At 37.0% G+C, this 27,949-nt stretch overlaps 4 protein-coding genes across 6 annotated transcripts; 3 read left to right on the top strand and 1 right to left on the bottom strand.

Annotated features, from left to right (window-relative positions):
- Positions 1-528: 528 nt before the first annotated feature.
- On the top strand, positions 529-17,440 carry cap2 (cyclase associated actin cytoskeleton regulatory protein 2). The gene is given in 14 exon segments (XM_055157641.1): positions 529-789; positions 4,039-4,162; positions 4,257-4,357; positions 5,747-5,824; positions 9,682-9,825; positions 10,385-10,470; positions 10,674-10,779; positions 14,470-14,536; positions 14,539-14,652; positions 15,123-15,289; positions 15,374-15,497; positions 15,575-15,657; positions 15,944-16,087; positions 16,514-17,440. Coding segments are annotated over 13 exon segments (1,413 nt in total). The 5' UTR covers positions 529-789; positions 4,039-4,047; the 3' UTR covers positions 16,598-17,440.
- LOC110167356 (aurora kinase A and ninein-interacting protein) lies at positions 17,364-19,371 on the bottom strand. 2 transcript variants are annotated; one of them, XM_055157642.1, is made up of 4 exons: positions 19,253-19,371; positions 18,951-19,061; positions 18,616-18,772; positions 17,364-18,537 (listed from the first exon to the last, which is right to left on the bottom strand). In XM_055157642.1, the coding sequence occupies exons 2-4, from the start codon at positions 19,047-19,049 to the stop codon at positions 17,660-17,662; spliced, it is 1,134 nt and encodes a 377-aa protein (XP_055013617.1). In that variant the 5' UTR covers positions 19,050-19,061; positions 19,253-19,371; the 3' UTR covers positions 17,364-17,659. The 2 variants fall into 2 exon arrangements, with proteins under 2 accessions (XP_055013617.1, XP_020788352.2); XM_020932693.2 differs by having other exon boundaries at positions 18,951-19,058; positions 19,253-19,354.
- A 176-nt stretch (positions 19,372-19,547) lies between these two features.
- On the top strand, positions 19,548-23,627 carry vps28 (VPS28 subunit of ESCRT-I). The gene is made up of 10 exons (XM_020932739.2): positions 19,548-19,596; positions 20,160-20,221; positions 20,297-20,325; positions 20,400-20,437; positions 20,519-20,608; positions 20,693-20,798; positions 21,294-21,395; positions 21,636-21,689; positions 21,763-21,854; positions 22,690-23,627. Exons 2-10 carry the CDS (start codon positions 20,185-20,187, stop codon positions 22,808-22,810), a joined length of 669 nt encoding a protein of 222 aa, XP_020788398.1. The 5' UTR covers positions 19,548-19,596; positions 20,160-20,184; the 3' UTR covers positions 22,811-23,627.
- Positions 23,628-23,775: 148 nt separating this feature from the next.
- Positions 23,776-27,469, top strand: mapk15 (mitogen-activated protein kinase 15). Of its 2 annotated transcripts, XM_055157347.1 has the most exons (10): positions 23,776-24,392; positions 25,156-25,254; positions 25,415-25,444; positions 25,826-25,916; positions 26,141-26,271; positions 26,381-26,544; positions 26,619-26,758; positions 26,832-26,876; positions 27,117-27,254; positions 27,364-27,469. In XM_055157347.1, the coding sequence occupies exons 1-9, from the start codon at positions 24,303-24,305 to the stop codon at positions 27,215-27,217; spliced, it is 891 nt and encodes a 296-aa protein (XP_055013322.1). In that variant the 5' UTR covers positions 23,776-24,302; the 3' UTR covers positions 27,218-27,254; positions 27,364-27,469. The 2 variants fall into 2 exon arrangements, with proteins under 2 accessions (XP_055013322.1, XP_055013323.1); XM_055157348.1 differs by lacking the exon at positions 26,832-26,876.
- Positions 27,470-27,949: the final 480 nt, after the last annotated feature.

The raw sequence follows: 27,949 nt of genomic DNA, 5'->3' as shown, positions 1-27,949 counted from the left end.
AAGAAGTCTGCTGGTGTGTTCAAGATGCTATTTCTGTCACAGCGAAACATGAGAGCAGCTCAGATGTCCTTATCATGAGAGGGCACAGACTCACAGAGATTAATATGAGAGGTGAAAAAGAGTGAATTAGTTTAATAATATGTTGAAGTCTTCCAAACTTTAGACCAGGTATTTAATATACAATAGAGAAATATGTGACAAAATATGAAATACTATCAAAATCGTTATTAATTAAATAAAAAAGGGGCCTATTGAAAAATAAATTAATACTAAAGAATTAAGGTATATCTGTAGATTTATAAAGGAATATAGGCTATAGTCCTGCATGAAAATAATACATTACAACTAGCATTAATAATAAAAAAAATAATAATCGGTTATTTTACTTTATTATTAATTGATATTAATTGTCATTGACTGATCATAGAGCAATCCTAGGCCACAGGATGGAAGCTGATTCATATGTATAAAATGTGACAAGACGGAAAATGTTGAGCTCTTTCATATCTAAGATTGGAGGGTGGGTAATAATTTGGACTATGACAACATACAGGGTACCACATATCGTTTTATTTTGTCTGTTCAGTCCATTAGTGTACAGGAGCCGGTGCAGCCCTGAGTCATGGTCCCGCTCTCTCAGGTTCAGTCGCGTTTCTTAATTAGGACATCCCGGAAGAGTCCCGAGCGCAGCGCACAGGGGCAGGGGACAGCACCGCGCCAGTGAACGGTGACCACCAAAACCACGCAGGATTCTGGAAACAACACTAAAACAAAACACAACGCACACAGGTGAGCCAAAAATGTCTCTTTTTTCATCCAGTGCTCGCGTGAAGGTCAAGATTTGCCGATTTTGCGCTTGATAATCTCAATTTGGGGTAGCCTAAAGTGGAGGGGTACTGATCCGTCTTGCCACGAGTGACCTATGCCTAGTCTACTGGTGGAAAAAAGAAATATATGGACTTTCTATCGGCTTTGTTTGGTGGCTATAGGTTATATTGTGGTACCACGTCAGAGAGTTTTGGAGGGGCGGTGAGTTTTGTCACTGAGCCAAAAGCGCGTGTGGGGGGATTTCTTAAGGCGCACTTACATTATTCTGCGGATAGACAGAGAACTGGTCCGCAAAATATAATGCTATTATCAAAGCCAGAAATATTACTTTGTAGTTTTGTCCCTGATCTTTAAGCTTAGCACAAACTTTATTTTGTTGAAGTATATTGTACACGTGCAGTTATGGCATTAATTATTATTGATGCTCATTATTTTTGTCAAATAACCCACATTGCTTGATTATAAAAAATCTACATGATATTGCAGAGATCCCAAGACCCTCGAGGACTCCACTGCAGTCACCATAGCACCAAACGACTGCCCCGGACCAATATAGCCCCAAAGATCAGATACCAGAGCAATGGGTTCAGGGCACTTAGAGGCAGTGTGCTCAGTAATATCTTTTCCACTGTAGAGGGGTGTCTGCTTTGGCAGCTGTTGCTTGGGGGTTTTGAGGTCTGTGGGGCAGGCAGGCTTATAGACACCTGTTGTTACATTACAAAATGTTCCTAAAGGGAGCATTGTGCCAAATCCTGTGTTTGATTAATAGTGATTATGACTGTACTACTAAACAACACTTTAAATGTCCTATATTATGCAAAATTGACTCTTATGACATTTACAGCTCCTTTTACCTTTTGTTCAGTAGAGATGGGCAATTCTAGGGATTCTAGAAATTATCCAAATGATTATAGGGGAGGTGTATGGAGTTTAAAAACACACTGGAGTACTTCTTGTATTACCACATCACAAAGTGGAATGTTTTCAATTTGAGAGAAGAACTTAAAATATGCAAGATGTATGTGGGAATGAAACAAAACACAACTCCAGGTATGTTTCTTAAACACTATTCAGAAAAAAGCGTAATACAGGCCCTTTAAATTAAGAGGTTCACATTCAATCATTTGTCAGTAAAAAATCAAGGAATTGATACTGAAAGCTGTCTGTATTTTAATATATCAAAGTAAAAATAGAATATTGCCTGGATCAGTCAATATAAGGATCATGATGATTTTTTTCCTTTTAATAAAAATACAATATGTTTAGTTTATCCCATTAGTTTACATATAACTAGGATAAATCTTAAACCCCTTACAGTTCTGGCATTTTTGTCCTAAAACTCCTGACTAAAATGAGCCCCAGTTCAAACTGAATCTGTATCTGAACTCTTAGGAGCACAGACAAATGGCTGGACTCTTTTTGAAGCTGAGGCCCTGTAGTTTTTGCCCCCTGATCTGCTCTCATTAAAAGTGGGACCAAGCTCTGCACAGAGGAACAACATGTTTTAGGTATAACTGCTGTCTGGAGTGATTGTCTGATTGACCCTAGATTGAACATTTGTTGCGTTTTGACAATATTAAAGGTGAAGCATATCTCACTAAACATTATATTTAGAGACTTAGATAATTAGTCGAGGTGGAATTAATATAAAAGTTCTATTAATTATTTCTTTAACTGCAGGGTTTTTAATTTGTGGGTTTGAAGTACAAAGATTCTTCAAGTGGGTTTCCATTCAGGTGGGCACAAAAAAAAGAAAAAAGTACAATGGTTAATGATGCACATGACTGGGAGAGCAGGATGTACTTGGTTCTCTAACCTCACTTTAGGTATCAGTAGTGACTATTAGATTTCAATCAATAGTGTCACATTCTTGTACCATAAACATTTGTAACTCATTTTCTCTTTAGTTTGGGTCAGATTGTGTTCAGTCAAGTGTAGCTCTCCAGGTTTTGTGTCTGGGTTTGGAGCTGTTGTGACCCAGAGACCAGAAATAGATGGAGAGGGACAGTGAGAGGCATTTGGCACCACTGGGAGAAGGCTCTTGTCTGATAACGCCCAGTCAGACATGTTTGCCTCTTATAATTACAACTCATAATTCACAAAGATTACAGACGAGAAAACATACTATATGTGTCTTATGTAAATGCTGAAAGTTGTGCTGCGTTTTATAGCTGGGTTTAAGTTGAGCGCATGACTGAATTTGTGTTAGTTTTCAGCTCCGTATCACTGTGAGGTGTATGACCTGAGAAGTTATGGTACTTTGTATTTGTATTGCCACTGTGTATTAGAACATTTAATATGTTCTGTCATTTAGGGCTCCAAGAACTTAAAGTTGATAGATTGATAATTATTAACTGGAACATGCCATAAACAGAGACAGAAAGAAAAGGTTTATTTATACCAACCAGTCAAAACAATATTAGATCTATGCTTTTCTGTCAACATTTCCCCTGGTGCCTTGCTTTATTACAAAAAAAAAAAATTCACCCGCCATTTTGTTTGTTGTTGTTTGCTGCTCCGAATGAATCGTTTGCTTGGCCAGTGACCAATCACAGGGCAGCTCTGTGGTTTCGGCAGGAGCCAGCACCATTTGAAACAAAACAAACATGGGGATGGCGACAGATGTACTTCAGCCTATTCTAGCGGGAATACAGACTATTTAATTTTTGAAAAACATGCAGAGGGGAGTGCTTTGTGTATTTTGTGCATTTAAGCAAAGTTTGATTTTTGGGCTTGTTCTGCAGCATTTGTTTGAATGCTCCAATCGTTGGTTCACTTTCAGTGAGAGCCATCCCAGACTGATGTGTAGAACTCAGTATAGAGGGCTACACATATCAGTCTGTCGAGGACGAGGTTATGTTTTCTGTTGATTATCATATAACAGAGGGAGAGAGATCAAATAATTTAAATAAACAGTTGGTCATTGCCTTCCCCTGACGTTTAGCACATGGATGCACCATTAATAATACTGGTCTCAGGTCTCAGCTCTCATCCAGAAATATTTGCTGGATTGGGTAACAGTTCCAGGATTGGCCTAAATTCATGCACTAAGACTATTTACTGGTGAATGGTGGCTCAGAATGTCTCATTTATTTATACAGCTGTTGTTTATAAAGCAGATTTTTTATTTATTTGAAAAATAAATGCTAGTTCTGGTGTCTTAATGACCACTAGCCATCACTATATCTAGTAATCTATTTTTGTTTTCAGATTGTTGCCATGGAGGGTTTGATAGAGCGGTTGGAGCGAGCAGTTACTCGTTTGGAGCAGCTGTCGGCCACTATGCTGGCGTCAGGTCTGACCAACAGGGACTGTGTCAACGGCATCAACGGAGGTAAGTCGTGAATACCTTTCTTGAATAATAATGGAAATGTAAACCAGTAAATATGACAATGTCTTTAAGAAGCTCATGTTTATGTTATTTCTAGATATGCTGGAGCATGTGGAGGCCTTTGACGTGCTGCTGAGAGGTCCAGTGTCTGAGTACATGAAACACAGTCAGGCCATTGGAAGTGATGTGGAGAAACATGTAAGTCTGATACTGAGGGGGGCACACTTTACACAGTTTTAATACTATTATTATTAAGTTTCTTATATTTGCTATTTTAAGCTGCTGTGGTCAAGTAATTTTATTTTGGCTGAACAAATGATAAATGGCTGTAGTGTTGGATTACATACCTACATTGCTCTCAGGTAGTCTGTATTTATTCTACTCAGACTTTAGGAAGAAGAGGAATAGATTTTACTGTGCAACACTCCCCATGTACATTTTTAAGGTGTACTATATTCACTTTTTCTGGTGGAAGGTATTTGCTAAGCACCATGAAGATGATATTGGTTTGCCTGGAATTGAAAATCACACAGTGTAGCATTAAACTTTTTTTTATCTTCATGGAGACAAGCAGATGACCAGTGCAAGTTACATGTCAGATCTCAGGAGAGGTGACAGAGTTTACTGTAAGGATAAAAGGGATTTAAAGGCAATTAAAACACTTAAAACTCTCCACATAAGATATACTTTCTCTATATATTCTAGAGATATATATTCTAGACAAAGTAAAGTTGACTAAATGTGGTTGAGTCTGGAGGTCAATGTCAGGATTAAGATTGACTAAATCTGCCAAATTTGGAAATGTTTTCTTAATAAACTTTTTGCAGAGTTCATAATAGAGGGATGTGTATTTGCTTTGTTCTTGATCATTAAGAATAACATTTACTATACTTCATTTTGTGTTTCATTGGACATAAATTCATAAACAAGGCATGCATATCTCTTCACAAACAGCAACTTCAAGCATATGTTAAATAACTTGAAGTCTTACAGTTGTGTGGGTTTCCTGCAGTCTACAGGTCTAAGGATGGGAGTATGGATGAACTTTGACCTTTCATTCATTTATAACAAAACTTCTAAAGAACGTCCTATTTGGTAAAGATTGTATCTCTATTCTGTACGATGTGGAAAAATTAGTCTGGCTTCTGTCCAGATATGCAGTGATAGCTCCAAAACAAAAATAGAAGAGTGTGGAACAAGATTATAGTAAAAAACTAAATATCAGTGTTATTATTGGCTGTGTCCCCTGAGAGAAGCCACTTTATCTAAGAGTCCCATCTCCCCAAGAGCGTGAGGAGATAATGGACTGAATGAAGCCAGAGGTAGTAAGTTTAGGAGCTCCTTATATGGTCAAAGCTCACGGTGGTTCCCTTGGCCCAAACCTTGAGGTCTCTCTCCAAACACACTGGACGCGGATGGCTGGTACTTACAAAACATTGTGTGAATGTGTGTGTGGAGATTTTATTGGCCTGAGCAGAGCATGAGAAGATAGCCACATAAACCACAGTTCTATACTTAGTTTAAGGACTTTGCTTCATATATGCCCTCTTTATTACCATTAAACTAAGTATGTTTTCTCTTTGACAGGCGGAAATGGTGCACAAGGCTCTACAAACGCAAAGGACGTTTCTCAAAATGACTGCAACCCACCAGCAGCCGGCTAAGGTAATTAAGGGCAAACACCAAATCATTTTTTTAATTGATACTTAGCAGCTGATGTCATCAACGTTCCCAGGGAGTGTGAAGCTAACAAAAAGCACTGCTCTGTAAAATGCTCTGTTACTCAAATTAGACTTAATCCAATCTTTATTTCAACATATCTAACGAGAAAGGTTGATTTGACTGATTTGGTCGAAACTACAACAGGTAGGATGATTTGTGCACTTAAACAAGTCTCTCACATGTAAAATTCCAATCACACGCTCACTTTCACCTTTTTTGTTGAAGATCAAACACCTAAACAGAACCATGAACACTTGTATTAATCCAGGCAAATGTGCTGTTTAAATTAATTTGGGTTTTTAAAAACATAAATATATAAATGTTCATCAGTTTTTGCTAATGTGTGCTCTGTGTCACCATGGTAACTGTTGAACAGACATACCTGAGCGATACATGTAGAACACCCCCAGTATGATATAGAATATGAATAGGACAAGATGTATAATGTTAAAATGAGGGAGAGATTTAGCAAATTGTTGAAGCCATGAGTCAATCTCACAGTGCCGAGTCCAACACAGAGCCCAACCTCCTACACTCTAAACCACATATTCAGTCATAATAAGAGAACACAATATAATATGTAATCTATAGAGTAGAATATAGTCTTTAGTGTCACATCATTTGACCACCCCTCCCTCTCAGTGCTGCACGTCCTGTTCACAGAGGGATTACACTGCTCTTTGAGGAAGAAAACGCTAATACAACACATTCCCTGCATGTTCCTGTTCATAAAGAGGGTAATGGGAGAGAGGCGTAAGCCCATGATATCATCCCATTGGCCTTCTGTTTGTGTTGTGTGGCTGTTATTGGGTCCACAGAGCCTACCAGGAAGTGACCAGCACTATCTGTCAGGCCATTGGTTAAAATCCTGTGAAAAGAGCATTCAATGATGGGCCCAAATGCAAACAACATAAGAGTAAGGGTTACATGACAGGGTGGGATTGGAGAAGGGAGGCGACGGAGAGAGGCCAGGGACATTTGATCTTTGTGACATAGATTAACAGTTTACATTTGACAAAGGAAGTCTGATTTGCCATAGGTTTTACCATCAGCTATTAAAAATTGAGTGAGGAGATTTACTAGGAGAGTTACTATCTCAGCAACGATAAGCCTTAAGTGAGGAACAATATTTTGGTTGTCTTAAGAACATGCAACCTTTCTGCACTTGTTCTTGTTCATAATGAAATATATATGTAACTGTTCTTTCAAAAAGGAACAGGTAATAGGCTTAATTTACATTACTTTATTACTTGTCGGAACAACATATGTAGAGTGCTGTAGGACAAGACCTCATCAGTTGGATTCAGTAAGAGTGTGTGAAGAGAGAGACCACAGTAATCTCAGTCTCTTTCACTCTCTCTTTTTGTCTCACTTTCCTCCTTTCTTCTTTCTCTCTTTCCCTCTCCCTGTCTCTATCTTTGTCCTCCTAGCTTGCGTTTTTCTCTCTCTCTTTGCCCCCCCACTCTCTCTTCTTTCTCTCTTTCTCTCTCCTTTCTCTCTCTCTCTCCCTCTCCTTGTTTCAACCCCCTCTCCCTGTCTTTCTCTCTCACACGTTGTCCCCCTTCTCTCCCTCTTTGCCCCCCCTCTCTCTCTGTCTGTTCTGCTGCGGTGTTCCTGTCTTTTTATGGGCATGTTCTATATTTGAGCCTGATGTCTGTTGTGCTCCTCTCACATGTGACCTGTTCTGTGTTGTGTGTGTGAAGAAGTGCTCTGTGGAGTTGGACTATCATACATTATTAGTCCTGTGTTTATTTAGGACTGAGGATAAGGCACAATCACTGTTTTATTGTACTTTATTTTACATCAACTTCAACTATCAATTACAGATGTTCCGCTATGTTTGATTCCTCTTGTAATCTATTTAAAAGTGCACTAAAGTAACTTTTCTGTCTCACGGAGAAGTCCGTAATCCTCCACACAGGAGGGCATTAAACTTATCGATCTTGCATTTCATCAAAAGGTGTAGTTATAGCTAAAAAATACCTTGAAATATGCATTCTTACTTTGACCCAGCGTGCATCTCCACTGATCTGACCTAAAATTTGACCTAGTGATGTCACCTGCTCATGTCCATGGAGATAACTACATTTTATGGCATAATGTGGAACATTCCAGGCAAAACAATAACATCTAAATGAAGAGATCTGAAGTGGCTGACTCTCCAACAGAACGGAGCACATTATTATGTATATACCAATCCCTATGTAGTACAGAAAATAAATGAAACTTTGTATTTTTTTATATATATATAATAATGATGCAAGCTAAATATTGAATTATAAAAAAACAGCATAGCCAGCTTGTGCTAAAAACTACATTACCACGTTAAAACAGGGAGAGAAAATTAATAAGATAATGAAAAAAAAAAGCCTGGGTCTGTGTGGTCATTGAGATCATGTGTGTTTGATTGAGCCAAGAATTCAGGATGCAGTGAAAAACGCTTGCTGTTCCTATACAAAATCTGCTATACAACTCTGTACATTGTTGCGTCAATTACATTAATTTCAATTTGTTTCAAATTTACTTCATCTACACACTAATGGTCCAAGACTGAAGTGATAAAATGTTGTAGGATAACGGGACCAATTCTTTTAAAACTGTCTCATCATAACTACTTAATTTAAAGATACACTATGTAAGTTTTGGTTGGGGGTCCATCACCTGCTTCTTTCTACGGATATGTCATTTCCACGGGGGAAAAGAATTGGATGGACCCTCCACCAGAAAAGTTACACAATGCATCTTTAAGTCTGGACATGTTTTCCACGGGGCATGCTTCCTGGCGTATGTGAAAGGTAAACTATAAACAGAGACAGAGCCCTGCCTTACAAGGACACAGGGATCTCCCCGTGAACCCTGGAATGCTTTAGTGACGGGACGAGGAGGGAGCAGGAGGAGATGAGCTACAGATCACTCTGTTTCACTGAGGAAAAAGTCTATCAACCCAAAAAACATGCACCAGAGACTAAAGGTGGAAATTAGCTCTAGTGCTACAACCTGGCACAATACATCTCTCCTGTTAATGTATATCGTGCACTGTCCCTGTCTCATAAATAAACAAAATTAATCAAATAAATAAATAAATAATATGGCTAATAAAGTTAGTAGTTTGTTAGTTAGTAGTAGAATAGGAAAGAGAAGTGGAAGTACAATTTTATTTAGTGATTTCAACGGTTATGGTCCTTGATTTGTTTGAAAGACTTCATACAGCCTTGAATAAAAAGTGACATACATTGTGTTTTTACAAGACAACAATGCGCCAGACATTACTGTACTTATGTAATAGAAAACTTCATCTTTACACAGTTTTTATTTGTACTTGTACATGTACATCTGTATAAGTATGCCTTATTTGACTCCAGTTTCTTGCTATTTTTGCCACTTATTTTGAATGTATTATCGCCATTTATATTTTCTGTGCTTTATTATTATTATATTATATTGTGATGTGTGAGCTACATATTATTTTCCTTGTGGATCAGTAAAGTTTGTCTAAGTCTAATACTCAAATAAGGCCAATTTAATAGTCTGTGTACTATAATTACTGATGCAAAATATACTCAGACAAGGATATACAGAAATAGTATTATACAAAACACCGCAAGGGTCTATTGATGCCATGCAAAAGCTGCCTGGAATTAATTTTACACCTGTGAAAGACAAAACTGAATGAAGCTCCATCACACTCTTGTCAGACCCCAGTAAATTTAAGCATAGGCCAGTCATATTTAGATTTAAAGCCACTACAAAAGAATTTATGGTGTTTATAATTCACCTCTGTATTTGCCTTTCTTCTGCAGATGGAGTTGCATGACCTGCTCAAGCCGATATCTGATCACATCCAGGAGATTCAACAGTTCAGGGAGCGAAACCGCGGCAGCAACTTTTTCAACCACCTCTCTGCTGTGAGCGAGAGCATCCCCGCTCTGGGCTGGGTGGCAGTGGTGAGGGACTAACTGTTTACACTCAAGAAAACACAAAACAAATAGGATCAAATGCAATTTACTGACATCTGAGTTTGGATCCCAGAGACATTGCAGTAAACAATATATTTCTTCCATTATGAAAATCAGTGCCCTGTGAACCACTTTCTAACAGGAAAAATAATCACTGCAATAGAACAACAATAAAACCCATATAAGTAGCTAATGAAGTTTAAAGACCTGATGAATTGTTGTTGGAAAAGCTCACTTTATTTTCATCATTCCAATAACTGTAATTATTTACAGTTGTGGTTTTACAGGGTGGTTGACAGTCACAAACAGACCTACATTGTTTAAAAACACATTGCACCGAGTATTTATCCAATGTAGTCTGTTTCTTATCAGTGTGGCATCTCTCCCTCTGAGTCTTAAGTTGAAAATCATTTAGATTAAAGTTAAACCACTTGACTCTGGTTCTGGTTTTGGTCTGTGTATATCACTGTCAGACACTATCCCACATGTTAAACATCAGCTGGAGTTTGTCCTGCTTTAATGAAAGTCATTATTTTATGTATTTCAGACTCTAAAGCCTGGTCCATATGTGAAAGAGATGAACGACGCTGCCACCTTTTACACCAACAGAGTCCTCAAAGACTACAAGGAAAGGTAAGCCTCAGTTTTGTACACAAATATCTGCCAATGTTTTATGGGCAGTTGTCCTTTCAAACTTTACCACACATTACTTTATTTCTTTAAACATATTTTAAATCCAAATGCAATGTTAGAACTCTTAAATGCTTGCTATAATTGTGTTTTAAATCGAATCACTTGAAACTGTCATTTAAGTTGAAAGCGTTTCATTATTTCAGTGACAGACGCCACGTGGACTGGGTACGCTCTTACCTGGCGATCTGGACTGAGATGCAGTCTTATATCAAAGAGCATCACTGCACTGGGCTGGAGTGGAGCAAAACTGTGAGTAAAACACACTTATAAATGCACAATTTCAAGAAACTAGCACAGATAAAGAGTACATTACCACTCTAAGGTCATTTAAGTTTCTTCTTTATTTCATAATTATTTTCATTGTAGATTCTCACTGAAGGCATCAAAACTATGAATGAACACAAAAAGTAAACTCAAAATAACTCAAAACTTGTTTTAGATTTAATCTCATCAAGAAGTCCAAGGATTTGCAGCACTATCAACAAAGCAAAGGGTGGATACTTTGAGGATTTGAATATAAAATATATTTTAAAAAAATACTTTTTTCTTTGCTTCTTAATTTCATATATGTTGCATCATATATTAAACATCCTCTTTGTGTATTTAAAGTGTAGAAATTGGTAAACCTAAAAAAAAAAAAAAAAAAATACATTGAAAAAGAAGGTGTGTCCAAAGGTTTGACTGGAAGTGTATGTTCCACCTAAATAATGTTGTGGTAAAACAGAATAACAAAAAGTGTAGGTATATGTGCATGTCACTGGTTCTTAGCTGATCCAGTGAACATAAAAACCGAGACAAAGTCTGCACACTGGTCATGACCTGAGGAAGCCCTACTAATCAAAACTTCAGTCATTAAATGCAGTCTGGGAGCAAGTGTCTCTTTGTCTTGCTTTCTACGTGAACCAGAATTATACACAAAAAATATTATTTCCGGAATAAAAATACTGTGTTATATTAGTGTCATAATGGTATTGTTATGTGGAAGTACTAGTCCCCAGTGTTTTGTGTGTCGGAAATAGATTTTAAAGTTATCTTAATCTTTTTAAACGGTAATACTCTGGCGTGTTCCCATGTACTCTCCTGTTGTTTTACATAGCTCTCAAATGAAACCTCAGATAACATACACCACTTATTATTTCACAATTTGACACCAGGATCCAGGTCCCTTGAGACATTGCCTAATCACTTGTTTATTGAAAGCATGTTTTTCCTTAGGACCTGATATCTTTATATCAGAGCTATAATTATCTACAATCTCTGTGTACATTTCCATTTTTAGGTATGCAGCTGCGCTTACATAAAGTTTGAGTGAATGAATGTGGTTCTTTCCCTGGATGGATTTTGTGTCTTTGCTAGAAATCACAAAATGTTTACCATAGGCTTCTACACATCTGTTTTAAAGCCCCCTGTCTCAGCTGCACATATTACTTCAAATAGTTTTAATTGGCTGCGAAAATACTATTTGAATTTTAATCAAATATCTGTATTTTTAGCATTAAAGTTAAAAAGAACATTTGCCCCTGATCCCTCACAATCTTTGAATTTGAGCTTAGTCTTAGAGGAGGTTCTACATTATTATTATTGTTTATTTATCCTTTTTTTTTTTTTTTTTTTTAGCTAGGAAGGTCCCATTGTGACACAAATCTGTTCTTCCTGGGAGTCCTACATTTCCAGCATTGTTTTTCTTTCTGCATATTGTTGTTAGTTAACTGATGACATGCTTTTAGGGGTGGGACACAGCACTAATCCCACAGGCCAGACAAAGGACTAAACTAACATCATTCGTTGCACCACAGTTTATTAAGATTCTAACTCTTCCACTATCGAGAGTAATGCAAACTATCCCGTTTGCATAATGATTGCAAGCAAAAATAATAAATACATTCTTGATAAATTACAGTTACAGTCTTGCAGCAGCTAGCAAACTATACAGGGTTTCCCAACTTCTTTTTTTAAGTGCCTATGACAGGTTAGATTCATTTTGCTGAAACACAGTTAAGATCATTATATTAAAGATTTTTGCACTCACACTCATTTTCCTAATTTGGCCATTTTTTTAGGTTTAAAATTTAAATTCCTGGTTGACATCAAACTTTTACTTAGCAAAATTCCTCTAATGTACACATAAATTATTATCTGACAAATATAAATGTGAGAAAAGACCATGATTTTGTTAAAATAATGTTTAAAATATCAGAAAAAATGTGTTTCTTGTGTGTAAATTGTACTGATCTTCGTAGTGTGATGCCATCACTGTTTGAAGTCTCTGCTTGTAACTTTCAACTTTTCTTCACAAATTGCTTCTTGATTGGTGTAAAACTATAGGTTATATATTTACAATAGTTATAATCCCGCCGAATTAAGTCAAAATTAGAGAATCATAAAAATCTGTCATACACAATTTATGTAGTAAAGCTTAATTGAGCCACTTGTCAAGTAACATAGGCACAATGTTCACATGTGAAGCATATTTCCAATCCACTTTATTTATATCTCACATTTTCAAAATTTCCAAAGCAGTGCACAGACTATTTAAGAGAATTAAAGTGAATAAATCATACATAAAAACAATAAATAAAAAGTGTTAAAACACATAATATATTTCTGTCAAACGTTGAGATTAACACCTTAAGTGCAGCTAATGCAACTGGCGTTTCCTCACAGAAACCTGAGTCGTGGCTGTGTGTGTCAGCTGCTGCCCTGCGCTCGTGCAACAGAGCTGAAGTGTGTGACAACAGGTGGTCCTCAGGGTCCAACTTGAATGAAGGGTTTCTTTACACAAGGCCTTTGACAAAGAGTCTGTGTACACTCAGCCCGGTCTGTAACCAAAAACTGCAGGGCTGGTCCCACTCAGCGTCATCTGCTGTTCAGGCTTTTACTGACATGGACAGGCGCAGGGCAACAAATGGACCGGGGCCATTTACTATCACTATAAACATCAAGGGTGTTTGGGTTCTAATCTTTTTATTTCATGATGTCAACATTCAAATGAAAAGACATGTAGTACTCTACTCACATTTTTAATGAAATAGGCCTTTATTAATTAAAGAGATTGTATGTATATAAAACAAGTTTAAACATCAAATTGCACAGAGCCCTGACACACAGGAGCAGTTGGGCAGTTTTACAGCTTGAACACACGCGCTCCTAATCCAGAGGTATGCACTGAGCTGTAGTGTAACAGGTCTGCTTTGTTTGGGGCTGATCTGTGGAACACATGTGTTGGGGCAAATATGAAATGGCCTCAGCAGGTGACAAACCCTCCTCAGCCCCGTGTCTGTCTACAGCTGTCAGGTCTGAGCTGCTGTCCAAGTCCACTCCTCATGGTAGGGGGTGAAGTAGTGAAAGGAACAATCAAATACATTTGTAATTAAAAATAAAGTAATAATAAAGAAAACACAATAAAGAAAATGTTTTATTAGTATATTGATACTGTAGCATATGTGTTTATTATGTCATTATGGCTGTAATTCTCACCAATCAATGAATCCTAATAACAATCCATGTGTATTAGGATGATGAAAATCTAGCAATGCTGCCATATCAATTAACTATTTAAAACTAAATGTTGTTTTAAATTAGCAAAAAATACCAAAATATCACCTATAAACAGGAAACTGAATCCCATTAGTAAGCTACTTTCTACTAATTCTTCATACTTATATGTGGCAAAAATAATGGTAAAATAGGAAACCAATTGCACAAAAGAAAACACTGAATTGAAAAAACTGTAATTCAAATATTAAACATTTCATTTAAAAGTAATATATTAGAGTTAGATTTGCTTTTAAAATGTCATTGGTGTTAGTGTAGAAGAACGTTCCTTCAGATACCTGCCTGTGACCAGGTCTCACACTCCCCCTGGTGTACAAATATGTTACTACAGTTACCCCCCACAGTCTTTAATCCCATTCATCATTTATCTCTGTTATCTGCCAGGGTCCGATTGCTCCTGCATCTCTGGTTGAGCCCTCTGCGGCCCCCAGTGCACCCTGCCCTCCCCCTCCCCTCCTCCTCCCGGGCCCCCACCGGTCCTCACAGACAACTCTGAGGCAGCCAGTGCACCATCACAGCACTCTGCACTGTTCGCCCAGCTCAACCAGGGCATGGACATCACTAAAGGTGGGTTTTTCATATCAACATTACATAAAAGAAAGTCTTCAGTTGTTTTACAAATGTTAATTCCTTTCACTTGCTTCAGTTCATATAGGCTAGGGCAGCATTATAGTAAACTGCATTTAAATGAGTTGGATCTTTTTGTCTTATCAACACAAAAGCGAAATGCAGCTGCCAAAGTGACTTTATATTTTAATTAGCATTTCTACTTTCTACTATTAATTTTCATTCTTGGACTTAGACAAACTTTGTTGATCCACAATGGCAACTGTTTGACACTCTACAGCTTTATTATAAGAGTTTCCCAGCTATTTAGTCCTATAAAATATGTGTACTTTTTGGATCCTTTTAGGGATGTTTCTTGGAATCATCTTTCTTTCTGAGCTCTTGTTGTACCAGTGCAAACCTTCAAAAAAGTTATACTGCTGCATACATGCCATTTTGAAATAGTATTTTATCATCATTATTCACTTAAGGTCTGAAGCATGTCGACAATGACCAAAAAACGCACAAAAATCCAGGTCTACGCTCTCAAACTGCAGCCACAACCAAAACCAAGGCTCGTGGGAAAGCAAGCCCTCCCAAAGCAAATGCCCAGAAACGGCCCCCTCTGCTGGAGCTGGAGGGGAAGAAGTGGAGAGTGGTATGTACTAGAAGAACTGACATGGATTTGTTTAATGTTTATTTTTAGCATGTTGATTAATTGCTTTCCCCCTTGCTGTTCCAGGAAAACTTTGAGCAGAAACACGACCTGATCATTGATGAGACTGAATTAAAACATGTGGTGTATGTTTTTGGCTGCAATAACTCCACCCTCCAGGTTAAAGGCAAAATTAACTCCATTATTGTTGGTGAGTTCTCAGTGCATATATCATATAAACTCTTTAAGGACTGTTAGGTTAACATGTGTTACGTCCTCTTGTTCTAGACAACTGCAAGAAGCTGGGTCTGGTTTTTGAAAATGTGGTTGGCATTGTTGAGATAATTAACTGCAAATCCATCCAGCTACAGGTCAGTACCATGTGTTGAAATGTCCACTAAGTGAGAATTCAGAAATTAAGACAACAACAACAACAACAACAACAAAAATGTTACAGTGCAGCTAATGTTAATTCATTAATGCTACAATTTAATGTATAATAAATAATGTAAAAGAATACAGTAAAATTGTGTTTCTGTTCTTTCTTTTGTCACTAATATTATTTTCTACACAGTAAGTTTTACACAATGCCATAACAATTGTTAAAATATTGCACTGTACAATTCTAATCAATCATTTAACTTTTATCTGTGTCAGGTTTTGGGGACTGTGCCCACCATCTCCATCAATAAAACTGAAGGTTGTCAAGTTTATCTGAGCAAAGACTCCCTCAACTGTGACATCGTGAGTGCCAAGAGCTCAGAGATGAACATCCTGATACCAGAAGGAGAGGATGACTATGTATGTCAAAATAATTATATACTAATGTATTAAAGGTGCATTGTGTAACTTTTCTAGTGGAGGGATATGTCATTGCTCTGTTCCAAGTGTTCCAGTGTTCCACAGCATGACAATGAAATGCTCTACCTTACATTTATTCAATTAATTACAGGTGGTTTTATAGCTCAAAAATACATAAAAAACATGTATTCTGAGTGTGAGTGGGATTGCCTCTCCACAGATTTAACCTGTAACTTGGTCTGGTTTGGTCTCCATGAAGATAGAAAAGTTTAATGCCATACTGTGAAATATTCCAGACAAAGCAATAACGTCTCCTTGTAGAAAACAATTTGAGGGATCCTCCACCAGAAAAGTTGCACAACGCACATTAAGCCTACATTTCAGTCAACTCAAATGTAATTCACGCTTCATTTTTTGTTTTTACAGAAAGAGTTTCCGGTGCCGGAGCAGTTTAAGACGGTGTGGGATGGCTCCAAACTTGTGACAGAGCCCACAGAGATTGCAGGATAAACACATCATCATCACACTGTTTCAAACTGTATTTACTCCTTTAATGTAAAATGTCAATTAGCACTTTGACCTAACAAACTAAACTAAATAGTTAACTTACATTTTAGTGCCATATCAGTAAAGGCTAATGTGTAAGAATAAAAATAAGAACACCATATTCCCCATCATAATCCTCTCTAGATTAGTAGCCAAACATTCAACTAAATGATATGAAAGACTTAAAGGTACATTGCATAACATTTCTAGTGGAGGGTTCATCATAATCTTGTCATCATGGAAATGTTATTGCTTTGTCTAGAATGTTCCACTATAGAGATTAAACTTATCTATCTCAAGGGACACAGCTATAAGCTACATTACAGGTTAGATCTGTGGAGAGGCAACGCTGTTCACACAGAGAACTATTGTATTTTTGAGCAACAGAAACACGTAAAAACTCGTAATAAAAGCTAGATAGATGTTGTTGCATTGCAGGCAAAGCAATAACATCTTCATGGAAACATGTATGTGATGTACCCTCCACCAGAAAAGTTGCACAAGGCATCTTTAAAGACCAGTTAAAAAAAAAAAAAGCATGTACTCTATGGTATATTAAGACTAGTTAAATAAAAAAAAAAAAAACATGTACTCTATGCTATATTATATTCTCATGGCTATGCCTAAATTTATCATTACTACAGATTATCATTGTGCTTAAAGAAAATTTTGTTTTTAGTTTTTTTATTAGTGCTTTGGCATTATATATGTTCAAGATAATGAAAACCTCTTAACTTGTTAAAAGCATTTTATTTTACATGGATACCATTTGTGATTGTTTATTTTACAAATAAAAATGAAAGCCCACCATTTTGTGCCGCATTGATGTTCTACAACAGTTGGAACTATGATTACTTTCAGTCCAGTCTTATATACCTCACATAATGTAAATATAATGTAAATAATTCAGAAGCAAAAACAGGATTACTATAATAATGAGTATTTCAGTTACTAAATGTTTTATTATATCTAAAAGAGAAATACCAAACTGAACAGTATTACATCTTGCATTATCTACTCCAGGTGTTAATGTTTAATCACCATATTTCCTTGTGAGTCTTGAGTAAATAGCATCTCCTCATCTTCATCTCCTTCATCCTCCTCTGGTCTTTTCATGGCAGTTACGTTACTCTGGTCTTTGAGTGCATTCCGAGTTTGAAGACCTCTATGAGCGATCACCCTGAAGCCTTGTGAATCCTGAGTGAACAACATGCTCATATTCTCATCATCACTGTCTCGAAACTGACATTTTAGTTTCTTCTTTAGAGAGTTTTTAGGTTTTGTCCATTTGATTGGCGAATTACAGCCCTCATCTTGATCTTGAGTACAAGTCTCTAGTGAAATGTCATTTTGAAGTCGTTCCAGTTTTGTTTGTTTTGACATTATCTGAACATGCGAGTCATGCATGGGCATCCTTGGATACTTGGGAATGCTGTTTTCTTTATCATTTTGCAAAGAGGGCCTTTTAAATGTTTTCTGAGTTGAGGTTCTTACTTGGGCATTGAACAAACCTCCAAATGTGTTAAAACTGTTCTGAGTAGGAAGGCTGCTAAGAAAATGATTACTGTACAAAGGGTCCTGACTGTTCTCCTGCTCCATGTTACAAGTATATGATGTTATATTGCTTTTATTCATCAATTGGCTCATATCTGTTGATGATTCTTTTTTATAGTAACGGTGTATGTTTGGAAGAGAAGCAAGGTTACATTCTTCATCTTCATTCTCCCACCACAAGGCAGCGTGAGGCTCAGTTTGTTGTGTATTTCCTTCTTGTTTAAGATCCCCAGACCATAGTGGCTCATTGTTGAAGTCATCAGAATCTCCTGTAGCTGTAGCTCTAACTGAAGAAAATTCCTCTTGCGCGCTTGCGTTTGGTCTTCCAGAGGTGCAAATTTTTTTGAGAACTATTTAGAGATCACAAAATAATAAGAGAATAATAATAATTATTTTGCAAAGGAGATGAATTGATGAACAAAACCTACCTCTGCGTTGACATGTAAAGAAGTTGGAAATTGAGCTTTGTTTTGTTTTTGGCATTTCCATTTTGGTCTGAGTAAAGTTGAGAGCTACAGCCACATTGTATCCTGCTCCATCTGTAAAGGGGTTTAGCAGTTTGGAAATGGGCCGGGCTGAACGTTTCTAAAAAATGAAGAAAATTATATGTTCAGAGAATAAACAGTATGAAAAATATTGTGTAGCTTTGAAATCGTATGCAATATGACATTTGTTATTATATTAACACACTTAATATCACCACTTTAACGTAAAAAATAAAAATAAAAATCACATTATTTGTTATTATTAGTTGTTGGGTTACCTTTTGAACTTTTCTTTTCAGTTGCAAAGTGTCCAGCCACACACCGCAATCCTCTTTATTCTTAACGCTGTTCTGTGCGGCTGCTCGAGAGGTTTTCATTTTGTAAAACTGCTGAGTTAAGCACAGGTAGGTAGGTATATCAACATTGACTGATAAACTAAAACTAAAAAGCAATTGGCTAACAAGCTAGCTTTTACTAATGGGTCTAAATGGAAAAGAAATAAGATGCAATTACCTACAATGAAGTGAAATATAAGAACATATTTGTCAAGTGAATGTTTGTAAATTGAATAAAAACTTACCGATATTTTCTCACATCCACTTCAATATTACTCTTACACTGTTGAGTTGATTTGTTGTTTGAGTCTGGCGCCTTGAAAACAGGTACACGATGCATTTGACTGCGTTAAACTATGAAAAATAGTTTTAAAAATTTTTGAATAATAATACACTGTAATTTTTTTTTCATTTGTATACATTTGCCACACTTGGAAAAGATTGAGAGTTTGTGTTCAGTGCGTTTCAAAAAAAAAAAAAAAAAAAACAAAAACAATTCATGTAAGGCAAAATAATTGTCACCTATGCATGACGTTTGCGGGTCCTCACACGGAGGGTGTGTTTACGATAGAGCATAATTGCTAAAAAGGTATGTGTGACTATGTCTTTGTATTTTTCTCAGTAAATATGGTTTATATCTTCACTTGAACTCCATTTAATCCAGCTATAATATGCCATCTGTAGTTAGAGAGGTAGATGCCAAAAAGATTACACTCTATACTGAACAATAGAACCAGGAAGTTCATAATAGCTTCGTGGGCTTTAGCCACTTTAGCTAGCTGCTTAATCGAGAAAATATTATTTTCTTTATAATATGACACTTTGTTGACAGCATTGCAAGCGTTTGTCTATGTTTTATCATCATGTCTGTTGAGGTGATGTGTAGTCTTTGGGATATTAGTATTATAACGTTTTTGTTAAAAGCGCTTTATTCTTTTAGTAATAATCGGGTTTTAAATATGGCGAAGACCAGCTCTATATGATATATATGTATATGTATATTTACTTGTACTGGTAAATTCCACCAGCCTCCATCTAATCCTAAATCATCTATCAGATTAGCTGTTGCACTGGCCATGTCAATATGTTACAAAGCACATTCAATTTTAATAATTAACCTCAAATTTAATGTGTAAAATCTTTCCATCACAGATAATATTTTGCTTAGATCTTCATCATGTTTCATGGGATACCAGCCACAGGTGGTGTAGGAGGTAAGATAAGATCTTCTTTAATCTATTTATACTTGCTTGTACAGACATACATTTAAATAAATACATTTCTCACAGCTCCAGCAAATAAACCTGAGCTTTACGAGGTAAGAAATAAAATTGTATTAAAACGTATTTTGTCGTTATTGATATTAAACAAAATCAATAATTTGATTTTCAGGAAGTAAAGTTGTACAAAAATGCAAGAGAGCGTGAAAAGTAAGTCGCATTCTGTCATAATTTTATTAAAGTTTTATTTATTAAAGCAAGTTGTTACTATTGAATGCATTCTTTTTATAGGTATGATAACATGGCTGAGTTGTTTGCTGTGGTCAAAACCCTTCAGGCCCTTGAGAAAGCTTACATCAAAGACTGTGTAACACCTAATGAGTAAGACTGCAAGTCCATAAAAAGTGACATGAGCTGTTGGTCCTGCCTCAGAATAATAGATGTGATCCATTTGTGCCATTACAGATACACAGGCTCCTGTTCCAGGCTTTTGGTTCAGTATAAAGCTGCTTTTAAACAGGTGCAAGGATCTGATGTTGGATCTATTGATGACTTCTGCAGGAAGTACAGAGTGAGTTGGATTATGTCGGTATTTATTACCTCCGCCAAGGAGGTTATGTTTTTGCCGGCGTTTGTCTGTTTGTTTGTTTGTCTGTTAGCAACATAACTCAAAAAGTTATGGACCGATTTTGATAAAATTTTCAGGATTTGTTGGAAATGTGAAAAGGAAGAACTGATTTCATTTTGGGGGTGATCCAGAAGAAATCCTGGATTCTGGATCACTTTGAAATTTTAGTTAACATTGTGGTAAATGGGGCCAAAAATTTTGTTTCTCAATATCTCGGTTAATTATTGACCAAACCCCATGAAATTTGACTCAGGGATGGACAATGGCATCCTCTTTCATATTCCAAAGGCTGATCTGGATCTGATCCAGAAGACTGATTTTATTGCAATTTATATAAAAAATGGGGGTAATCCTTGGCGGAGGTCTGCGCTCTCTGAGTGCTTTTCTAGTATTTTTTACTATGTTTGTTGATGTTTGTCTCATCATATTGTTTTATAGCTGGATTGTCCACTGGCCATGGAAAGGATTAAAGAAGATCGTCCAATCACAATCAAAGATGACAAGGGCAACCTGAATCGCTGCATTGCTGATATAGTATCTGTAAGTTCACAGTTCACACCTTTTTTATGAGGGTCAATCCAAAACCAAATGAAAATTTGGTGTTGATGCCAATTCTCACATAATTGCTTTAGTTTGATCTGCTTATTGTAAGCTGTATTTTGCTGCTAAGTGCTAATGTTTATTGGTTTATTAACTTTTACCTCATTGTTGGAAAAAATATCTGCCTGCATACTGTTTGTCAGATAAAAGTCTTCTTTCTCCCATCTCTAAAACCCTTAGTTGTTTATCACTGTTATGGACAAACTAAGACTGGAGATCAGAGCCATGGATGAGGTACATAGATGGCTTCAAATTATATTTTTTATTTTATTTTTGGGATGATTCTTTAACTCTATCTTTTTCTTAGATTCAACCTGACCTAAGAGAGCTAATGGAAACCATGAACAGAATGAGCAACATGCCACCAGACTCTGAGGCAAAGGACAAAGTGAATCTCTGGTTAGTGTTTTTCTGCTTCAGATAGCTGATTGCTTCAATAAATCAAAACATACACACACACATCACTTTTTTCCAAGTCCCCTCTGTCAGATTTTTGGGCAGAATAACCACTGTCGAATAGAACATTACATGTTCACTGATTTAGTTTAACACCTGCAGTGTTCTTGTTGTAGTTCTTGTATTTAATTGACCTCCATTAGCTATCAGTTATTCTTTTTTGGGTTGATGGGGGAAACTGGAGTGCCGGGAGAAAACCCACCCAGACAAAATCCACAAAGAAAGGCCCGGGCGACCCAGGGATCGAACCTGGAACCTTCTTGCTGTGAGGCATGAGTGCTAGCCACTCAGCCACTATGCCTTGTTCTTTAGTAATTGAAGTGCTTTTCCCTGAATCCCCACTGTCCTGCGCCATTTGTACCACTCACTAACATTTGAGGCTGCTGTTAGTCAACACTCTGAGCGGCAGTGGAGGGACACGAGTGCAGTGCACCTCTGGAGTCTAGAATCTCACTCTGGTCAACCCAAAAACACGTCGGCAATATCAGAATTTGGGAATGGGCTCAGGTCTTTGTTGGACTTGAGCTGAAAATATAACTGTACCCATTGTATGTAGAATAAAAAAAACATCTGTATACTCAACTAAAAGTTAAAAACTAAACAAAAAACATTTTTGAAAAGTAAACTGTTCCACTGTCTTGGTTTGAAGTTACCTGAGGATATTACTGTCCGAAAGGGTTTTTGACAAAAGCAAATAAGAACTAAACGCTGTAAAACCATAAATAATATACAAGCTAAAACTACTATTAATGAAATAATGCCCCCTCTCTCTCTCTAGGTTGACCACACTCAGCAGCATGTCAGCCTCAGATGAACTGGATGATAATCAAGTGCGCCAGATGCTCTTTGACCTGGAGTCTGCCTACAATGCCTTCAACCGCTTTCTACACGCTTCCTAAAACCTCTCCTCTTGCAACTGTGCGTGTAATGTGGTTTGGTTGTTGAGTCTTGTTGAGTATTTGCAGATGTTGAAACATTCTCCAAAGACCGAAGTGGATATGTGTGTGGTGACATTTTCTGATCCCTGACAAACTCAACTATGACATTTGTTGTGCTATTCCTAATTTGTTGAGCCACCTTTTGACCATGTCGAGGTCTTTGCCATCTTACAGGTACATTGTGCTGCCTGAGGCCTTCGGCTGTAACAGTGTGTGATAAATTATTCACTAGACATGGTTTTCCATCATTCAGTTATCAAACAGTTTACGTCAATCACTGTACTGTAATATAAAAAAGTACCTACTTTTCTATTTTGATCTTTCAGCATACCATTGGGAAAAAAAAGGGTTTTGTTAACATAATTTTATGAATTAGGTTTAGAATTATTAACAGCCAAAGCCTTTATATTTGTTAAAATATGCTGAATTTAGAATTTTATTTTAGAATACACAGCATGGACTTATTGAGTAGTAAGCATCAATCACAGGTAATGGGAAGAAATTATTCTTTGGAGAGCTGAAATGCTCTTGATTCTGGTTAGTGGCTCTGGTTTTAATATGTATGCGCCTTTACTTGTTAATACTAATCAATGTTTGTTGAGTTTGGTTTGGGTGGACAGAAAAGCAGTGGATGTTTTCACTTTCTGTTTCATTCATGCCACTTTTAAACCTATCTTAGGACTATTTATAAAGATTTATCTCTGTAAATAATAGTTTTGATTTTGAAGCATGTAACACCTTTTTAGAAATAAACATGTACAAATTTCTATTTCCGAAACTGTGTCCATCTATATTTGCCATCATAATAGAGCAGATTATATTTATATATATTATGACCTACTTAAGAACTTGGCAAACTGACGTGATATCGCGTGTATAAAAGGAGAAGACGCAAAGAAATTTCTACAATTACTGGCGGTACTCTGTTCTCTTTACTAAAATTAGCCTTTTTTTTAAAAAATTGAGCTCTAGAGCTGTATTTCAACCATATCCCGCACGAACAAGGTTATTCTAATTATTCATAATTCCAGAAATTGTATACACAGTGTATGTTGATGGCACAGGCAACCTCCCTGAGGGGACAGCTCTTGTGTTGTGGCTCCTTTAAGACGCACGAGCGCAGTACGCGTTTCCACGGCGACAAATAATGACAAACTCTGGGCTTCGCCTGTTTGCTTTGGCACCTGGACTATTTAAACTTGCAGATTAACAACATAACTCAACTACAGTTCTTTAATCCACACCATTATGATTTCTGAGGTGAGCTGACAGGCGTATTGCGACCGAAGGACATCTTGCAAAATTCAACCAGGAAAAACAGGCATCTTGTCGGTTTGAGAAGATTCAAAAGTTTCTGGGGAAATTACAAACTTTGCTGAGACCAGTTTTACCTGACGCTGAGTAATTGCTATTTGTAAATGGTTATGATTTACAAAGGGACGAGCCCTTGAAAATGAACAAGAAACATGAATCAACGAGCGTCTCTGAAGTCGAAGGACACATATCACAGAAGTATGAGATCAGAAAGAGACTCGGCAAAGGGGTGAGTAAACCGCCGCTGTCCAAAACTCAATTTTGCCATAGCCTGTGGCCATAGCCTATGACTGTAGCCTGTGCTGGAACTGTCCACTTATCTGTGCATACCCGTTTGCATCCTTGTTAGTTTAACTGTTGTGCAGGTTGTCTCTTGTTCACTGTATTTTAGTTTCAGAACAAATTCCAGAAATTCTCCAGACTGAGAGTGCTTTGTGTGTAACTGTGTTGTAAGCGAGGGTATTATTGATTTTGTTGGGATTTGGCTGTATACTGGAACACGTGATGCTTTCGTTTTTGACAACATGTTGCCTACTTGATGCCTAATGTCTATAAACAACTTTGTTTTTTTCCAAAGACAGCCCACAAGGGCGGCCAGGTGGTAACTGCCACGTAGTCACGTCATATTGGTTAACATAGGCTAATACCTGAGGGCTCTTGTAACACCAGTTTCACAGCTGCTCAACATGACTACTGAAGGAGTTGTCAACTCTGCACCTGCTGCATCCGTCTGACTCCACTGTTAGCTGGGTTTACCTTCCTGTATAAGGAATACAGATAATATATAAGATACATATAATATACAATTATTAAGAACAATTATTCTTAGTGGATATTTACTCTTACTTTCATTTACTTTTTTTGTTTTCTATGATGTATCATGATCTCGTTATGGTCTAAAGTGTCCCTGCACATGATGTTAATTTTCCAGATAGTGGATGTGTGTTGCAAAACAAAATGAGAGTCTCCGTTCTTGTCACTTTCTATCCTAGGCTTATGGCATTGTGTGGAAGGCAGTGGACAGGCAGACCGGTGAGGTGGTGGCTGTTAAGAAGATCTTTGATGCCTTCAGAAATAGGACAGACGCTCAGGTGAGTATTTCTCATCTGCAGCTGGGAAGTAAAATGAAGTGTGCAGACTCTGTTATATTACAGTAAACAAAGATAGACCTTCACCTATGTGCATAGTGTGGCCAATGATTAAACAGTGCATCGTGCTATAATAATTGGCAATTTTCTTTTGTTTTTACAGCGCACATTCAGGGAAATCATGTTCCTTCAGGTAATCTGCTGGTATTACTGAGTTGCATATGTTATCTTTGTCTTTGACTGACAACTTTAAGTAATGGTCAAGTTTCAAATTCTCTTATTGTGTATGTTTTTTTGTATCATGTCCCAGAAGCCCTATTCACTCGCACAGTGTTGATTTTATGAAGTATACCAAAATATTTCAATTGGTGTAATCCCTCCATGATATACTGACTTCTAACTTAGTTGTAATCAGAGTACCATCTTCTTTACAAAACAGACACAAACTTGTATTATGTAACGCTTGTTGAAATGTCCCTGTAATGAGTGCATAACCTTGACACAATTCCTGCCTGTTATAACATCTCAAAGGTGACTGTGCCTCTAAATTTTTAAGTCTGGTTTATTTATGCAGGAGTTTGGAGATCATCCAAACATCATCAAACTTCTGAATGTCATCAGAGCCCACAATGACAAAGACATTTATCTCATATTTGAGTATATGGGTGAGTGTTGTTCTGAAATAAAATAGTATATGATTTTGACTATTACATTGGTATAAACATGACATGTTGTGCTATTTAGGTCTTATTAAGTAGTGTAATAATTCCACTCTTTGCACTCTTTTATGGTTTAGCTAGGAGGTAATGCTTCATGGCTTGTTGAGCAATATAGTTTAAGTCTCTTTTAATTTAACTCACACCATTTCCTGCTTACTTCTCTCAATAAGATACTGACCTTCATGCAGTAATAAAGAAAGGCACCCTTTTGAAAGATGTTCATAAGCGTTATGTAATGTACCAGCTCCTCAAAGCCATCAAATTCTTGCACTCAGGAAATGTTATTCACAGAGATCAAAAGGTAAGTCAGTCTGTGTTTTGTTTACAGCCATTATATTCCATGTTTATTCATATTAACTTCATTTCTGTCAATACAATGTCTTAAATAAAGCTGTGCACATATTTTACAGCCTTCTAATGTGCTGCTAGACACTGACTGTATAGTTAAGTTGTGTGACTTTGGCCTGGCCCGATCACTCAATCAAATCCAGGAGGACACTGGGAATCCAGCGCTAACAGAGTATGTTGCCACAAGATGGTACCGAGCTCCAGAAATCCTTCTTGGGTCCACAAGGTATTGTTGAAATCCCCCAAACCAGAAATCTACATTATGAACTGTAATGTGAAGTTTGACTAACTTGCCTTCAGATACACGAAAGGTGTGGACATGTGGAGCCTTGGCTGTATTCTAGGGGAGATGCTTTTGGGGAAAGCACTGTTTCCTGGGACTTCAACAATGAATCAGATAGAAAAGATCATGAGTGCCATACCACACCCCACTCCTGAAGGTAAACAGAGATTATTATATTTTTGCAAAAATGTCATGAATGTAACATTCAGAATGAAACACTTTATTTGCAGATATTCTTGCAATCAAGTCTGAATATGGTTCCTCTGTGATACAGCGTATGTTACTGAAGTAAGAATATATATATATATATATATATATATATATATATATATATATATATATATATATATATATATATATATATATATATAGTGTGATATGCAGTACACCTTAGCAAGATTTATTACTCTGGGTTAAGAGTATAGTGACTGCTCAATACAAAAAAAATATTTTATTTGCCATACAGATACAATTTTCACTGATTTATTCCTTTTGAACCTATTCATCTTGAGCAGACCACAAGTGCCTTTGGAGGACCTTCTCCAGCCCTCTGTCCCTACTGATGCCCTCCACCTACTCAAGGGGCTGCTGGTTTTTAATCCGGACAAGAGGCTGACTGCTGAACAAGCCCTTGAGCACCCCTATGTTGCTAAGTAAGTCAACACAGTGTCATTCTATTAATATGTATATAACATTTGGTCTTATTCAAGACCCATGTATTATCTAATGTGTTTCCTTTCATTTTAATATTTGTGTTGAAAGGTTTCACAATCCAGCCCGAGAACCTTCCCTCAACTATGATGTTATTCTTCCAGTTGATGATGATGTTAGGCTATCTGTCGTTCAATATCGTAACAAGCTCTATGAGGTACAGAAATTAAGAAGACATTGACCTAATGATGCTCAAGTTGCTTTACTAAGGTTGAGTAAAAAAACAGCAATGAAATTAATATAACAAGCATTTTCTTGTTTATATCTTCTTTGCAGATGATACTTGAACAGAGAAATAATCAGGGCATACTAAAACTTGTCTATCCAAAAAGTGAGTCTAAAGTTGATGACACCTGCAACACAAATGGAAAAACCAACAAAGACCTGGTGGAATCCAGTTCCAGTGACACTGGTGAAAATGAAGCACCTAAAGAAACAGAAAAAAATGACAAGATTCCAAAACCTGAGCCGACGACAGAGCCCGAAGCAGAGAGGACAAACCAGTCACTTAGCCCTGCTGTGGGAAAACTTACGTACAACCCAATAACACATGCCCCAAGTATGCTGCCTTTCTGAAACCTTATTGAAGGATATATATATACAAAATGTTTATTGGTCTCTTTATTCCTTTCAGATG

Source organism: Boleophthalmus pectinirostris, unplaced genomic scaffold (assembly GCF_026225935.1).
Source record: "Boleophthalmus pectinirostris isolate CB_2022bp ecotype Guang Dong unplaced genomic scaffold, ASM2622593v1 HiC_scaffold_21, whole genome shotgun sequence".
In the NCBI taxonomy this organism is placed as follows: Eukaryota; Metazoa; Chordata; class Actinopteri; order Gobiiformes; family Gobiidae; genus Boleophthalmus; species Boleophthalmus pectinirostris.
Note: the sequence above shows the minus strand (reverse complement) of the source record. Positions and strands in the feature narration are given on the sequence as shown.